Here is a 15549-nt window from a genome sequence, read left to right as displayed (position 1 = left end):
GTCCATGTTTTGGCGGAGCATTGCATGCATCATGGGGGCAAGCTAGGGGATACGACATTTTTTTCGAGGCATGGCGCAAAAAGAGGAGGACGAAACTGTGAGGCCCTTTTGGTAGATGTTTATTTCTTGTTTTATTCTTCTTGCACAGATAGCTATGGTGTAGTAGATTATTGGCGACGAAAACGAACATTGCACTGTTTTGTATATTCACTTCTTGACAATGACCTCTGATTGATTTTTACTTCTCAATCCTTTGCCATGTCTTTATTAGTCTACATGTTGTACAAATCTTCTACAGAGCTTCTTGCAGAGAAGATCGAGTAAGGACCCTTTATAGCCTAGGAGTACCCAAAACCGCCTTTACACGTTTCTGGAACGCCTCAATCATGACGCCCGCCACCTTTTCAGAAACCGCAGCGCTGACGGCCGAGTACAACGGATTCGCAAACTGGAACCGAATCACCAGATCCACCTCGGTGCCCGTCCCGGAGGCAAGCGGCCTCAATTGCCACTTTGTCACCAAACTCCTAAACACGGCGCCGCCCTCGCCTCCGTTTCCCGGGCTGGCGCCCTCCACGTCCGCGCCGCTGATCGCCTCGACGCTCTTGCCGGGAACGCAGTGTAATCTGCTCGTGAACGTCTCCTCGAAGCCGCCCCAGCCGACGCGGAGGTCAGCTTGCGTCGGGTAGCGACGCCCGCCGTTTGTGGAGTCGGGTTCGGACCAGGCTGTCACGCGGGATGCGGCGCAGTAGGGGACGAAGGTCTGGTAGGCGTCCACGTCGGAGATTACGTCGTAGAGTTGGGTGGAGAGGTAGGGCATTGTGCGGGTTGCGGTTAGAACTTGCGGGGTGGTGGAGGGTGCGAGGTTTGGAAGGTTGAAGAAGGGTCGGCGGGAGAGGGGGTTGAGGAGGGTTCGAGAGGCGAGAGAGGTTCGTAATGGGGCCGGGAGGCGGAGGAGGGGTCTTGCTGTTGCCATCTTGTGCGGTTTGGTTTGGACGTCGAGGGTTTGGAGGTGGGTTCGAGTATGGATTGTTTTTCGAGGTTCGATTTCGAGGTTCGCGATGTGGTTGTAGAGGACGTGGAAGGCCGGTATTAAGTCAATGGGTTATGTTTTTCGTTTGTAGTGTACAATGCTGCCGATGGAAATAGTGAAGAACGAGTGTGTGGTATACAGAGACCTCCCGCGAGGTTCTTGTTGCGCCGTCCGAAATGCCGAGATGCTTGAATGAGTTCGTCCCAAAGAAAAATGTCGTGGAGCTGGGCGCAATGACGATTAGAAAGAAGCTGTCGGTCGGTGTTAGTGGGATTGGGTTTGCGGTCTGCATCGGCCGTACAGTGCCCGATAGGGCGGGAAGCTGATAGACACAGTACCAACCTAATAGGTCGAGGTCGTGGAGCCCCAGCACATCATTATCGGGCTGGGCTTTGGTGGGGTTTGGATTATCGAGCAGCAAGCACCGCTACAGCACCACAGCTCTCTCCACAAGCCAAGTTGGGAAGCCACAGCAAGCCCGTCATCAACCGTCCCGCATATCCTCCGACTTCTGACATCCCTTGAATATTATCCCCAAGGAGACGGTGGCGGCAACGAAGACGACGACGACAATACCACCGGAGCCGACCTCCATCCACAATGTGCCATAGAACGCGGAGTACATGACCGAAACCTCCCCCAATACTTCGCTCCGAAACTCGATACCTTTTGCCCTCTCTAGGCTGCCTTCTCCCCCCCTAGCGTGGGGCTGTTGTCATTCTCAAGATGTAGGTCTCTCTCTTGGGGAGGTGGATGACGTTCGCCAAAACAAGAATAAAGTCACCACACTCTGCGCCGCAAGGGAGCTTTCAGCGCGCTGACTAGACCGGACGCATACCCCAGGTTCGAGAAATCCCTCTACGACCTCATTAGAGGCTTGCGAAACCATAAAGGCAACGAGCGCGAGTACATACAGAACAGCTTGAAGGAATGTCGCGCAGAAGTTCGCGGGCAGGACATGGGTGAGCCAGACAATCCTCCCCCGGCTGGGGGTTTAGCATCTTTGGGTAACAAGAGAGAACGGTATGCTGACTTGGGACGTTTCTCTCTCTGCTAGACGTCAAGGCGACGGCGCTGCTGAAGCTGGTCTACCTCGAAATGGTTGGTCACGATATGTCGTGGGCCTCGTTCCATGTCCTCGAGGTCATGTCGTCGCAAAAGTACCACCAGAAGAGGGTTGGGTACCTGGCCGCTGTCCAGAGCTTCCGACCTGATACTGAAGTGCTCATGCTTGCTACGAATCTTTTGAAGAAGGTAATGCTACCCGTCCCATTCTTGCGCCCGAGGAGGGGTTGGGGGTTGTTAGATAATACACACAGGACGAGTGAGACTGACAACTGTGCTTCCAGGACCTGTCGTCGACACAAGCGACCACCATCTCCCTACCAATGGCTACGCTGCCGCACATCATCAACCCTTCCCTCGCCCTCTCGACCCTCTCCGACCTTCTCCCGCGCCTCGGTCACTCGAACCCGGCCATTCGCAAGAAGACCATTGTAACGCTGTACCGCCTGGCGCTGGTGTACCCCGAGACGCTGCGCGCGGCGTGGCCCAAGATCAAGGAGCGGCTGATGGACAAGGACGAGGACCCGAGTGTCACGGCGGCCATTGTCAATGTGGTGTGCGAGCTGGGATGGAGGAGACCGCATGATTTCCTACCGCTGGCACCCAGGCTGTTTGAGCTCCTTGTCGATGGCGGTAATAACTGGATGGCCATCAAGCTGATCAAACTTGTATGTTTGGCTGATTTGGTTGTGCTGCTATATGGGTTACTGACTGGGTGTAGTTTGCGACCTTGACACCATTGGAACCTCGCCTTGTTCGAAAGTTGCTGCCGCCCCTGACTGAGCTGATCCGGACGACACCAGCCATGTCGCTACTCTACGAGTGCATCAACGGCATCATTCAGGGAGGCATTCTAGGCAGCGCGGACGACGTTTCAGGCAGAGAAGAAATTGCGACGCTTTGCGTGAACAAGCTCAGGGGCATGATCATGGTGGACGGCGACCCAAATTGTGAGTCCTGACCTTCCAAGGGTAAACTTTGAAAAAGCTAACACGGGCTAGTGAAATACGTTGCATTGCTTGCGTTCAACAAGATCGTCGTGACACACCCGTTCTTGGTGGCGCAACAAGAAGATGTCATTCTTGAGTGTATTGACAGTGCTGATATTACCATCCGTATCAAGGCCTTAGACCTCGTTCAGGGCATGGTCAGCAGTGACAACCTGGTGTCCATTGTGAGCCGTCTGATGAAGCAGCTCAAGTCATCTGCGCCTAAGAGAGACCGACCAGGGGCACCCCTTGGCCCAGACACAGGAATAGACTCGGAGGAGGAAGCAGAGGTCGAGATACACTCACCGACCAAGGCTGAGGAGGAGCCACCACTTCCCGATGACTACAGGAGCGACGTCATCGGACGGATCCTAACGATGTGCTCGCAGAACAACTACAGCAGCTTGACGGACTTTGACTGGTATATCGACGTCCTTATCCAGCTTGTTCGCATGGCGCCAACGCCACGATCGGTCGAGACCGAACTCGACTCGGTCGCTGCGTCTGGAAAGTCAACCGCCGGAGACGTATCAGGAAGGATTGGAGACGAGCTGAGGAATGTCGCGGTAAAGGTTCATGCGCTACGAGGGGCGGCGGTCCGGGCGGCCGACCTCATCATTCAACAAATGAATGCGGACACACCCGCCGGCCACTCGCTCTCGTCAGCATCACTGAAGTCGACCTCTTGGTTGGTTGGAGAATACGCAAACCAGCTGGCATTCCCTGAGGACACTCTGGGAAACTTACTACGCACATTATCTCGCACAAATATCCCCGATATTCTTACGACAAGTCTGCAGGGTGTCACAAAGATATTCGCCTATATTGCAGGGAACGAAGGCCAGCCGTGGACTCCTGAATGGAAAACAAAGATCTCGTTGCTCTTGGCGCGCGTCATTCACACGTTGGAACCGCTTGCTCTTCACCCGAACCTTGAAGTTCAGGAGAGATCCGTCGAATTTATTGAACTTTTGAAGCTGACCGCGGAGGCGGCATCTGGTCAGGCGGCGTCAACTGAGGATACTCACCAGGATCCTCCGTTGCTGCTGACCCAGGCCATTCCATCTTTATTCCAAGGATGGGAGCTCAATTCCGTCGCTGTTGGAGCGCAACGGAACGTTCCCATGCCGGAGGGATTGGACCTCGATGAACCTATCCACCCGAACCTGGCACATCTGCTCGCTCAGGCTGATGTGATACCAATGGAGGCTAATGAGGCGGACGACTTTGAGGTGTACTACCATCAGCGTCCGGCACCTACCAGCATATCCTCTTCCGAACCAGCCATCAGCAGGATCGCCGACGTTCCGGCAGAGGAGGTTGTCAGCTCGTACCAGCAGCAGGCAACGGAAGACAGCTACCTGGACGCAGACATCGTGGCCAGGAGGAAAGCCGAGCGCAATGAGCGCAACCGCGACGACCCCTTCTACATCGCCGCCCCTGACGCGGCACCTAGGACGTCGACCCCGATACACAACATTCTCCAAAAGGAAAACGGCCCAGATCTTGACATAGACTCTATACCGATAATGCAGTTGGATCTCGACAAGCTGGGCAGCTCGGCGCCCGGGCCCACATCTCCCATCAACCGACCGCAACCGCGACCGAGGCAGAGGGTCGTCATCGCCGCGGACGAAACACTCGCCGGTAGCGGCGTCTCCACACCGCGCAACTACGAGTCGGAGAACAACTCGGACAGCTTCACAAAGTCGCGCGCCAAGAAGCTCCGCCAGGGTCTCTTGCACGTCGACTCGTCCACGCTCGGATCCCTGAGCCTCGAGGGCGACGCGGCATCGTCCAGCAATGCGCCGTTTGACTATGAGCGGCAGCAGCGCGAGGAGGCAGAGATGGCGCAGGCGATGAAGGAGGTCGAGAGGCTCCGCCTCGAGATGCAGCGCGCCAACGAGCGCATCCAGGTTGCGCAGGGCGTCGACGTTGCCGGCACGGTGGTGAAGAAGAAGACCAAGAAGACCAAGAAGACAGAAAAGGACGGTGGGGGCGGCGAGGGGTCCGCGGTCAAGACGAGAAAGAAGAAGAAGAAGGCCGCCGCCGCTGCAGTCGCCGACGGCGGTGCCGCGCCGCCCGCTGTGCTCTTGACGGACGACGCGGAAAATAGTGCCGGTGGCGGGGAGGACAACGCGCTGATACCGCCTCCCGAGACGGCTGTTGAGGGGTCCGGGGAGGGCGGCTTTGATGCTGCTGGTCCGCCGGTCGTCGTGCCCAAGAAGAAGAAAAAAAAGAAGACGACCAAGATGGCTGAGATTGCGGGTGATAGTGGTTGAGGCAGGCCAGTCGTGAAAGTATGAGATGAGAGCGAGACAATAACTCTAGCATGCATAGTAGAACAAAAAAAAGGTGCAGTGATGAATAACATACGACCGATTAAGATTACGGATGCCCGTAAAGAACTCGTGACCAGCACAGCATGCGACTTGCGAATTGGTAACATTGATTCCCCCCTCTACTATCACACATACACATCACACAACAAGGCATCCTTCATTTCACGTCATAACAAACACATCGGATCTTTAAATGGTCGAGGAGTACTCCCCTCTTCTCTTGTCAACAACTCCTGGCTCTCTGCTCCTCCTTCCCCGGCACTTCCAGTCGGGTCCGTCCTTCTCTCTCATCATCCTCTTCCTTCTCTCTTCTCGTGGGTTTTGTTTACGTACAGACATGATACAAAGGGGACACTGAGGAATCGCTTCCCCAAACGTCACCGTCGTTTCGCGTTTCAAACCGCCAAAAAGGAAAAATCAAAACCAGCCAAAAGTGGATTTCCCCCTTTTTTTTCATGTTGCCCTGCAAACCCGCCGTCCGTAGCACATAGTCCTTCCAGCGTCCGTCCACACGTCACACAACAAAAGGGGTGTAGTTTGGTTTGAAGAAAATAGACATTAAGAAAGGAAAAAAAAAGGGAAAATCTCAAGGTCATAAAGAACAAAGAGGCATGGCTTAAACACGCTTGCTTCAGTCATCCATGGGCTTATCCTCGAGTGTCACTCCGCGGGGCGCGGTGAGGGAATCGCGAGGAGTCGACGAGCCGCTGTCCGTTCCCGCGCTAGGTGCGGCTGCCACGTGTCGGTCCAGAGAGTATCGAACACTGCTGCGTCCCAGACTGTTGCGCTTCTCAACGGGCGATTCAAGAGCCTTGATTCTGGCCGCGACCCCCTCCGCTGCAGGCGCAGGCGCCGCCGCCGATCCATTGGTTGTCGTCTCCTTTGGCGAGCTGGTTTCGCTGCCGGGAACCTCGAGACTGGACCTCTTGGCGCCAACAACGCTGCCCAAGCTAGAGCGGTGACGATCGACTGCCGACGCAGGTGGGCTCGTCTGGATCGGGAAGCGAGTCTCAGGGCCACCCGTGCTGCGGTCACGCCTGTGACCACGAGGGCTGGGAGCAGGACTTGTTGCGCGACCGCGGCTGCCGGCGGCCTTCTCAAGCAGTGCTCTATTCCGCTCTTCCATGTTGGCTCTCCGGTTGCTCTCGTCGGTGCTGATTGCGCGGGGGCGATTGTTGTCTCTGATCGATCCGCCATGGCCAGCGGTAGACATACGCTTGAGTTCGCTGAAGATTGCGTCTTTGTTGTTAAAGAGGTCCCGAACGAGTCTGTAAGCGTGCTTCTCTTCCATAGTCAAGGAGGTTTCCGTGCGAGGACGCAAGATACAGGGCGCAATGCCCGTAGCCAAAGACGCGATGTAAGTCTCATCAGCCGAGGTAAGGTCGATTAGGCGGGTGAAGTGGTTCATGCAAGCGTCAAGCGTTGCGATATTAGTAAGACGCATTTGCGAAAGCGTCTGTTGCAGCACAGGTACGCGAGCAGAATCATCTTCCTGAGTTTGGGTCTGGTAGATTGTTCTGACAATCTCGTAAACATGAGAGGAAACGAGGGAATCTGCACAATTGTTAGTCCATGGCTTCTACAAAACTATTGGGGGTCCTCTTACCGGGCAATTCGAGGAGATACAGCTTGAGCAGAGCCGCAACAGTTGGGATATCGAACTCATCAAAAACTTCGGCCGCAACGGGCTTGCCGTCATTCAGCTTGCCACGGAGCTTGTGGATTTGCTGGAGTGGAACATCGACCAGCCACACATTCCTTCTGGCCTCGTCACCTTCGAGGTCAGGGTAGTGGTTGTCGAGGTAGGTCAGAATGGTGGTGACAATGACAGGCACTCGCTTCTTATCCGCGCGCGCTCTTGCCTCGAGATCCACTCCGAATGTCTGCTCGTCGACCTTGTTGTAGTAGTTCTCGTACACCACCACCTTGGGAATGAAGCTACCGGTCCGGTAGTTCTCCAGTAGGTATCTGAGGTCCCCTAGGGGCTGCACGGTCTCCTGGAAGAGCATCATGTGGTCCACAGCAGATTGCATGCTTGGAATTACGTTGCTGATGGTACCGGAAAAGTCCAGGATAACGGTCTTGATGGCCTTGAGACGATCCAGCTCGCAGCGCTCCAGGAAGCGGAGGTGAATGAAGATGGTCTCCTCCAGATCGCAGCGCATCTCGTCCAACTTGCGCACGCCACCCTTGTACTTGTCGTCGGCTTCCCTAGCCTCACGGCGCAATCGCTCCGGCGGGGTCTCGTTGGGGTGTTGGTTGTTAAGGACATTCCAGTTGGCAAGGTATTCGCTGACGGTTCCGACCACAGGTGAATCAGATGACTCGGATGCGGGAAGGGAAAATGTGCGGCCAAGAGGCGACTTCTTATCGGGGATACCGGACAGCTTGAAAGCCTTGGGACGCCACTGGTAGAACATCTTGGAACTGTTGGCGAAAGTGCTGCCGACGTTGCCAATCAATCTCAAGTATCCATTCGAGATGAGGTCCTGTCCAATTCTCTCGGCATAGCTAACGCTCGTCGTGTTCATGTGCCTCTGCAGGTACTCGACAATGTCTGAGCCAGCCGATGTGTTCTGGTACGTTCCGAGAATGGGCACCTTGGTCTCCCCGAGCTTGATGGTGTTCAGCATGTGCGCCAAAATCTTCTTGACTTGGTCGGGCTGGTAGATCTCGTCGCCGATCTCGATGGGCTCGTCATCGTCTTCTTGGGGGTGAAGCTCGGGCTCCTTGTTTTCGGAGACCTTGATCTCGGGAATGTTGTTCTTCGGGCTGTTCTCGGGGTCCTGGAAGGCCAGCTTGGTTTCCTCTTCGATATCCTCAACCAGTCGGCACTTGTTGAAGTAGGTGCTCCTCAGCTTCTTGACCAACTCGGCCTGCCTATCGTGCGCCTTGATGCGAGCTTGCAGCTCATCCTGAGAGTCCTGGATGCGCGACTCGTGGGCATCGCACCAGCGCGAGAAAGGGTTGACGACCAAATCCCGAATGTTCTGAGCAATCTTCTTGTGGTTTTTGGCGCCCTCTTCCATCTCGGTCCGAACACCATCGAAGGCCTGTGATGAGGATTAGCACGAGCCTCGGGAAAGCTCTCGGTGGGGACGTTGTGCGAACCTTGCGAACGCTGGCACCATCGTCTTTCGAGAAGCCGCCCTGGACTTTGTCTGCGTTCGGTGCAATATCTCCTAGTCGTTGACTGTAAATCTCCTCGGCTTCGGCACGCATTCGAGCGACGGTCAGGACTTGTCGGTTTTCTTGGACGCCTTGCTGCAACTTGCTGAAGAGGACGCCAAGTCCTAGCGGGGAGATGCTTAGCCAAAGCGCGAGAGGTTGCAGTAGTGCATTGAGTTGACTTACCTGCAGCATAGTCGCTGGACCAAAAGGAATCTTCGAAGCCCGGCATGATGCCTAAAAGCTCCTACCTGTCGCGGACAATGATGCTGTGTCGATATGGGCTAAGGCTGAAAAGTTTGGCGGGCAGAAAGAAAAGGAGGCGGCGAGAGATGTTTCGTTTAGTCGTTATGCAGGAGGCGGGAGGTGGGAGGGAAAGATGGGCTGGTATTTTCGGCTCGAGATTAGAGACGCTTTTCTGGCGGTTGCAAGAAGCGAAGGAATACGTCAGCCGCGATTGAGTCGGCAGTGCAGACTGTTCTTGGAATAGACAGTCGGCAACAAACAAAACGAGAGATAAAAGAGACAGGTGCAGGAAGGTGAAGTAGAAGCAAGATGCTGTATTGTTCGTTGTCGTCGTCCTTTGTCAGGGGCACATGCCAGTTGGAGGAGGAAATTTTGGAGAGCAGAAATGGAAAGGCTTTGGAGTGAAGGTGATGGTGGTCAGTGTTTGCTGACAGGTTCAAGGTTCAAGGTTGAAATGCAGGTTGGGGGGGCAGGAAGGATGGAAGGAGAAGCTGCTTCCACTTTGCACTTGCCGCTGCTCTGCTCTCAATGCTCTACCTTACGTATTCCTTCCTCCTGGCTCCTGCTGCTTCTAGATTACTACGAATAGGAACCTGGATCCATACTGTGCGTCCAGCTGTGCGTCCCTCGGTCTCCGCAGGGCCATCAGTGAAGCTTTACGACGTGCGGCACCTCTTCCCACTCCATCATCCACCTCCTGCAGCCAACCCGGTGACACGGCATCACACGGCATCAACCTAGATCAAAGGTCAGCAGCATGGCATTCTCCTACGCATACCTTGTGCCCATGGAGGGCTCCTCCTCTGCCACTGCCAACAATCAGCCCGACGAACCGGGGCTACAGAGACACTATCCGTAAAGCAGTCTAGCAATGCTGCAATGGCAACGGTCATTGGGGCCTTGCTTGCGTGCCCTGCTTTGGTCCTTCAAGTTTGAACTTGGAGACGTGGCATTCCATTCCATTGGTCCCCTGCCTCATGACGAACGATCGAACGAAAGCTGGCCCCTCAGGCGGCAGACCCTCAGCCGGGCTCACTGAGCGACTCGGGTAGGCCTGGGGAGTTGGGACCTTGGCCGAAGGCCGATGATGATGGGAGGAGCCATCTGAAGCCAAAAATACATCATGCTCCAGCCACTGCCCGATCTCCACTCATCTCCTTTACCACTATGTGACTGGTCAGGGCCCCGATTCCCCCCCGTTATGCTCCATTCAAAGCAAATGACCCTGAATGAGGCAGCCAAGCAGAAGCAAAGCAGAAAGGTACCGATGTCAGGGCAAGGACAGCTTGTGTGAACCCCCTGCATTCGTCTCTGTTGCAGAATGATGGGGCTGTTCCCAGCTGGACTGGAGAGACTCGGCTCATTCACTCACTTGCGAAGCGAACCCCAAAGACGTTCTCAGCCCCCTTCTCACAGGGCTGACCTCCCAAACCAGTTGCCGCCGCCATTTTGGCGCCGTATTAAGCATCATTCTCACAATTTATGCAGTCCAGGATCAGGTTTCCTCGCCTCTATTCAGAGGTGATGTTTCTGAAGACGTCAAAATCGGCTACTGTCTTTGTTCACTTCTTTGTTGCCGGACGAGGCTTCCCATTGACCAATGCCCCCGTAAGTTGAAACTGAAGAGAATTATTGCCGATCACCAAGCCCCTTCCTCCAACCCCTGAGCCCCATCATTGCCATTGGGACGGTTCCCCAGACAACAAAAGGCCGTTGTTAATAACCACCAAGGCCTGGTCTGCGGCCTACTAGCGAGGACGAAACCCAACGGTTGCCCCATTCAATCCGTAATCTTCTCTGTCAGGCGTTACCCACAGAGCCCAGTATATGGGAATTTCATCGCTGAGTTGGCTGGGGTAAGTCCAACTAAACGCAAGAGCCAGCCATCATCCGAAGTTGAAAAGTCATGACTGGGAGCTTCCCGTCTATGAGGCCCGTTCCCGAAATTCTAATCCACAAGCCCACTCTACTACAATCAGTGCTTGTCCCTACTCTCGGGTCTTGATGCACTGTCCTGAAGCAAGAAGACTTATTTATCCAATTATGTATTCCACTGTAGACTTAAGAGACCTCGAAAGCATAACTTTTCCAAAGAAACAACGACATTTGAGCCATGGTTCACGCCAGCCAAAATCCTATGACAATTACTGGGCTGACATTCGCGCGGCTTGCTGAAGCTCAGAATATTCGTGATAAGACTAAGTTTGCTGGATCTACCAGAAACCGGAGTACATACTATGATCGGTCTGCCTATCAGTTCATGTCTTGTCAGTAAACACCAAAGTGCGGGGTGTCAATGAACGTTGCTATTGGGACCATAAGAAATTATCATACACGTCTTCAATAGAAACCAAGGACAGTCCTCAGATAAAATGTTTGGGGTTCCTAAACGGTCCCTTATCGCCAGGATCAAGTCGCAGATAAGAGTCTCACGCAATCGGAGCTCGGAGCTTTGACCCCAGGCACTCCCTCTGTGACGTGATTCCTAATCAACCAGACGAATTGTAACATGCCTATAGTCTGAACCCCTCGACTTCCCTCTAAGTAGGATCATTGACTTTCACAACAAGGCAGTTTCGAGGCGGTCGTCAAACAGCCTACTGATAGTAAGTCGGTTGAGTTCATACGAGATTACCAACTCGTTACTTTCACTTGATAATGGTGTAATTGGGCAAGCATTGCTGACGGATAACACAGCCGTGAGACACAGACCTAAGATTGCAACTCACCCAAGTCACACCCGACGCCATGGATGAAAAGAAACAACTCATATGTGACGAGACTCGCGATGAGGCCCAGCTGCCTCCTCGCAAGAGCCCGTCTCCTGCGAAGAAAGCCGTTGTTGCTTGTTTCGCCCTTTGGCTCGTGACACTGACCTTTACGGTCCGTCCTATGAAGTCATGCTATCATCAAATGAGAAAGCCATGGGGTGTACCCCTTACTGTCGAGGAGAGGGCTCACAACATTCTATCTCATACCCCATTGATCGGTGCGACCACTCTGCGCATACTGTACGACACGATGAGAAGTGCTGACTGACCTTCTTTGTAGACGGCCATAATGACCTCCCTATTCTCGTCCGAGGATTCTTCAACAACCACATCTACGAGAAGAACTTCACTGAGCCTTTTGAGAACGGTGGTCTCGTTGGCCATGTTGATCTGCCCAGACTCCGCAAGGGCCAGAACGGCGGTGCTTTCTGGAGCGTTTACACTCCTTGCCCTGCCAATGGCAGTGACTTCTCCGACGAGAATTACGCCGAGAGTGAGTCTTGACCGTTCAAGTGACCTGAAATTTATAACTCTTAACACTTGTGACCGTAGGCGTCCAGTGGACTCTCGACCAAATTGATCTCATGACCCGCATTAAGGACTCCTATCCCAAAGACTTCTCCTCCAGCGCAGACAGCAGCACCGCTTTGAAGGCATGGGAGAAGGGCCAGCTCATCTCCCCTCTGGGCGTCGAGGGTCTGCATCAAATCGGCAACTCTGTCGCCAACCTCCGACGCTATCATGCCTTGGGTGTCCGCTACTCGACTCTCACACACAACTGCCACAACAAGTTCGCCGACGCCGCGCTGCTCGAAAGTCCTCTGCGCAAGGCCGAGCCTCTGTGGCACGGGTTGAGCCCTGCCGGACGCCGGCTCATTCACGAGATGAATCGCGTCGGATTGATTGTCGACCTCTCCCATACAAGGTAGGTTTCGAGGACCCCTTGATCCCTACAGAAAATGGTTCATAACAACCCTCACAGCGCAGAGACACAGATTGATGTCCTCGGGGGCAAGGACTGGGAAGGTAGTAAGGCGCCTGTCATCTACAGCCACAGCTCCGCGTTCAGCGTCTGCCCGCACCCTCGCAACGTCAAGGATGACGTTCTCAAGCTCGTCAAGGCGCGTAACGCAGTCGTCATGGTCAACTTTGCGCCCGACTTCATCTCCTGCGTCGACTCCGGCAATGAGAACGGTCTGCCCACATACGTCCCCGCCAACGCCACGCTCGACCAGGTCGTCAGACATGTCCTGCACATTGGCAACCTGATCGGTTTCGACCACGTCGGCTTCGGCTCCGACTTTGACGGAATTGCGTCGGTACCAAAAGGTCTAGAGGACGTGTCCAAGTACCCGTACCTTGTTGCCGAGCTGCTGAGGCAGGGTTTGAGTGACGAGGAAGCGGCAAAGGTCGTTGGCGGAAATATTCTTCGCGTCTGGAAGGAGGTTGAGGCGGTTGCCGAGAAGCTGCAAAAGGACGGCCAACCTGTTCTTGAGGATGATATTGCAAGCCCGAAGTGGTAAGGGTAGTGAACTGGAACCTGTATCAATGGGTTCGCATACACGCCCAAGTTAGTTTCGGCTTGTAGATAAGACACTGGGTAAAACTAGAAAGAATATTTGATAGTACAAGTGGTATAGTTTTCATAGTCATACATGTTTGGGTACACCACAGACCCGTCTATCCTGTACATTCGGTGGTCATCCAATGAGCACCACCTCAAAGTTTAACCCATTCGCCCTTCAGATACCAAGTCGACAGCCACCATAGCCGGCGCTTACCATCGTCTGTTCGCAGAGTTGTGCTTCCTGGCCGACTCGATCTGGGTCCTCGTCCGCTGTCCTCTCACGGGGAGGTTCATGGCGTGTCTTCTTCCTCGGTAGCTTCCCATATCCTTTAGTCTCATGACGTTCTGTTGTATGATCTTCCGCGCATCGCTTTCTATCGTCATTGTCGATAGCTCTGCCGTAAGGGCCGTGACGGTTTTCGGTGGTAGAGCGCCGACTTTGGACATGGGGGAGATGGAGTATTTGGCCAGAATGCGGGATGATGTAGTCGGTCCGAGAGCGAAGAAAGACTCGAGCGCCTTCTGCAAAATTTAATAAGATGGTTAGCATCGTCGGATGAGGTATTGCAATTGGGTCGTAGTCGTTCGCAGGCGAAGGGGTTGCCGTACCTTCACGAGCTTTTGCTCGGAAAAGTTGACTCCTAGAATGAAAACCTGTAGAGGGTCAGTCAGTTGCCGCTCCAGTATCTGTCACAAGGTATTAATCTTACCATTTTCTACAATTTATGACCAAAGTCCTCGAAAAGAGTGTCACTATTGTCGCCGCGGCTTGCTCCGGTTCTTTCGATTGATTATGGAATCGCGAAACTTCGAAATCATCGACGCACTCACGGAGAGTCGGCGCCGGAAAATAGTGGATCCAATTGCAACGCGGCGATGGCAGGTGCTGCTGAACGCAGTCCACCTCAGTGGCTGCCCGGCTGCATTGATAGCACTAATCCGCCCAGAGGGCGACCCTTTATGCCATGGACGCATCCACTTCCACGGATTGCCTCCCCCCATTGGGCAGTTACGGCGACCAGGGTCCGAGCTCGACTTCCTCATTCGCGTGCTTCAGAGAGGGGAGTTTGAAACGTAGCTCTACGGTTCCGAGGGTCCCTCTATTTAACACACTGTCCCTTCTGGCGATAACCTCTCCTCCCTTCTCAGACGGTTCTCACTTGCATCCACACGAACTGAATTTCTTTCCCAATTGATCGAGTTCAGTGCCCAGCGTCCATCATGTTCAGCATTCAGAGACTCGTCTCTGCCCTCCTCCTCGCCGGAGTGGCTCTGGCCTTCTTCGCGCAGACCGCTGAGGCTGCCAAGGGCCCCAAGATCACCCACAAGGTCTACTTCGACATCACCCACGGCGATGAGCCCCTCGGCCGCATCACCATGGGTCTGTACGGAAAGACTGTCCCCAAGACTGCCGAGAACTTCCGCGCTCTCGCTACCGGCGAGAAGGGCTTCGGCTACGAGGGCTCTACCTTCCACCGTGTTATCAAGCAGTTCATGATCCAGGGTGGTGACTTCACCAAGGGGGACGGTACCGGTGGCAAGTCCAGTGAGTTGCTCCCCGTCTCGAAAGCTTCCTTGGTATTGGATGATGACTGATGATATGGAAATTCCACAGTCTACGGCGAGAAGTTCCCCGATGAGAACTTCAAGCTCAAGCACTCCAAGAAGGGTCTCCTGTCCATGGCCAACGCCGGCAAGGACACCAACGGCTCCCAGTTCTTCATCACCACCGTCATCACCTCGTAAGCATACCCTCCCCGACATATATCAAGGCAACACATCCACGGAACTGCGCTAACCCCATAGTCACAGTTGGCTCGATGGCCGTCACGTCGTCTTCGGCGAGGTCCTCGAGGGCTTCGACGTCGTCGAGAAGATCGAGCAGGCCCAGACCCAGCCCGGCGACCGCCCCGCCAAGACGATCAAGATCGCAAAGAGCGGAGAGCTGGAGGTGCCCCCTGAAGGTATCCACGTGGAACTCTGAGCACGTACTGTGACAACCCGTCGTCCCTCGCTGTCTCTTCGTTTTATCACCAACCCGACACTTTTTACACCATTCCACCTTAACTCTTCCCGCTTATGACCTCCCGAAATTGATGAAACAACACACAAAAACGTACTTGGTTTGCTGATGGCTACGCCCCCCTCGTTGCAGGCGAATACGGCACTAGCGAGTGGGCGTCAGGCTACTCCAACGAGGATACGCCGCTGGAGGTGGGCTCCGGCGAGGGCTGGTCCCTAATCCAGAAGGGTCTCTTCGGTGGTGTTGTTGTTGCTGCGATCGTCGCCTACATCAAGTTCAGCAAGTCCAGGGCCGCAAGAGATGTCGGCTACGAGAAGACCATGGCGTAAAAGGAGATTTGACAAG

At 54.4% G+C, this 15549-nt stretch overlaps 6 protein-coding genes across 6 annotated transcripts; 3 read left to right on the top strand and 3 right to left on the bottom strand.

Moving 5' to 3' along the window:
* Positions 1-331: 331 nt before the first annotated feature.
* On the bottom strand, positions 332-976 carry COQ10 (Coenzyme Q-binding protein coq10, mitochondrial; the record flags this gene model as incomplete). Its single annotated transcript, XM_053190541.2, has 1 exon — positions 332-976. The coding sequence occupies one exon, from the start codon at positions 974-976 to the stop codon at positions 332-334; it is 645 nt and encodes a 214-aa protein (XP_053051950.2).
* Positions 977-1991: 1015 nt separating this feature from the next.
* On the top strand, positions 1992-5369 carry APL5 (AP-3 complex subunit delta; the record flags this gene model as incomplete). Its single annotated transcript, XM_053190542.2, has 5 exons — positions 1992-1995; positions 2091-2287; positions 2383-2766; positions 2820-3048; positions 3100-5369. The coding sequence occupies 5 exons, from the start codon at positions 1992-1994 to the stop codon at positions 5367-5369; spliced, it is 3084 nt and encodes a 1027-aa protein (XP_053051951.2).
* Positions 5370-6060: 691 nt separating this feature from the next.
* On the bottom strand, positions 6061-8829 carry rga8 (Rho-GTPase-activating protein 8; the record flags this gene model as incomplete). The annotated part of the gene is made up of 4 exons (XM_053190543.1): positions 6061-6983; positions 7036-8482; positions 8541-8722; positions 8784-8829. The coding sequence occupies 4 exons, from the start codon at positions 8827-8829 to the stop codon at positions 6061-6063; spliced, it is 2598 nt and encodes an 865-aa protein (XP_053051952.1).
* Positions 8830-11591: 2762 nt separating this feature from the next.
* Positions 11592-13137, top strand: N0V96_003801 (uncharacterized protein; the record flags this gene model as incomplete). Its single annotated transcript, XM_053190544.1, has 4 exons — positions 11592-11832; positions 11895-12107; positions 12167-12539; positions 12597-13137. The coding sequence occupies 4 exons, from the start codon at positions 11592-11594 to the stop codon at positions 13135-13137; spliced, it is 1368 nt and encodes a 455-aa protein (XP_053051953.1).
* Positions 13138-13391: 254 nt separating this feature from the next.
* On the bottom strand, positions 13392-13894 carry N0V96_003800 (mitochondrial 37S ribosomal protein uS13m; the record flags this gene model as incomplete). The annotated part of the gene is made up of 3 exons (XM_053190545.1): positions 13392-13703; positions 13791-13835; positions 13892-13894. The coding sequence occupies 3 exons, from the start codon at positions 13892-13894 to the stop codon at positions 13392-13394; spliced, it is 360 nt and encodes a 119-aa protein (XP_053051954.1).
* Positions 13895-14402: 508 nt separating this feature from the next.
* On the top strand, positions 14403-15533 carry CPR2 (Peptidyl-prolyl cis-trans isomerase B; the record flags this gene model as incomplete). Its single annotated transcript, XM_053190546.2, has 4 exons — positions 14403-14727; positions 14797-14923; positions 14994-15145; positions 15337-15533. The coding sequence occupies 4 exons, from the start codon at positions 14403-14405 to the stop codon at positions 15531-15533; spliced, it is 801 nt and encodes a 266-aa protein (XP_053051955.1).
* Between the last annotated feature and the right edge of the window lie 16 nt (positions 15534-15549).

This window comes from Colletotrichum fioriniae (assembly GCF_027942845.1).
Source record: "Colletotrichum fioriniae strain IMI 355084 chromosome Unknown scaffold_3, whole genome shotgun sequence".
Lineage (NCBI taxonomy): Eukaryota > Fungi > Ascomycota > Sordariomycetes > Glomerellales > Glomerellaceae > Colletotrichum > Colletotrichum fioriniae.
The sequence above is the reverse complement of the archived record's forward strand: the minus strand, read 5'-3'. Positions and strand labels throughout refer to the sequence as shown.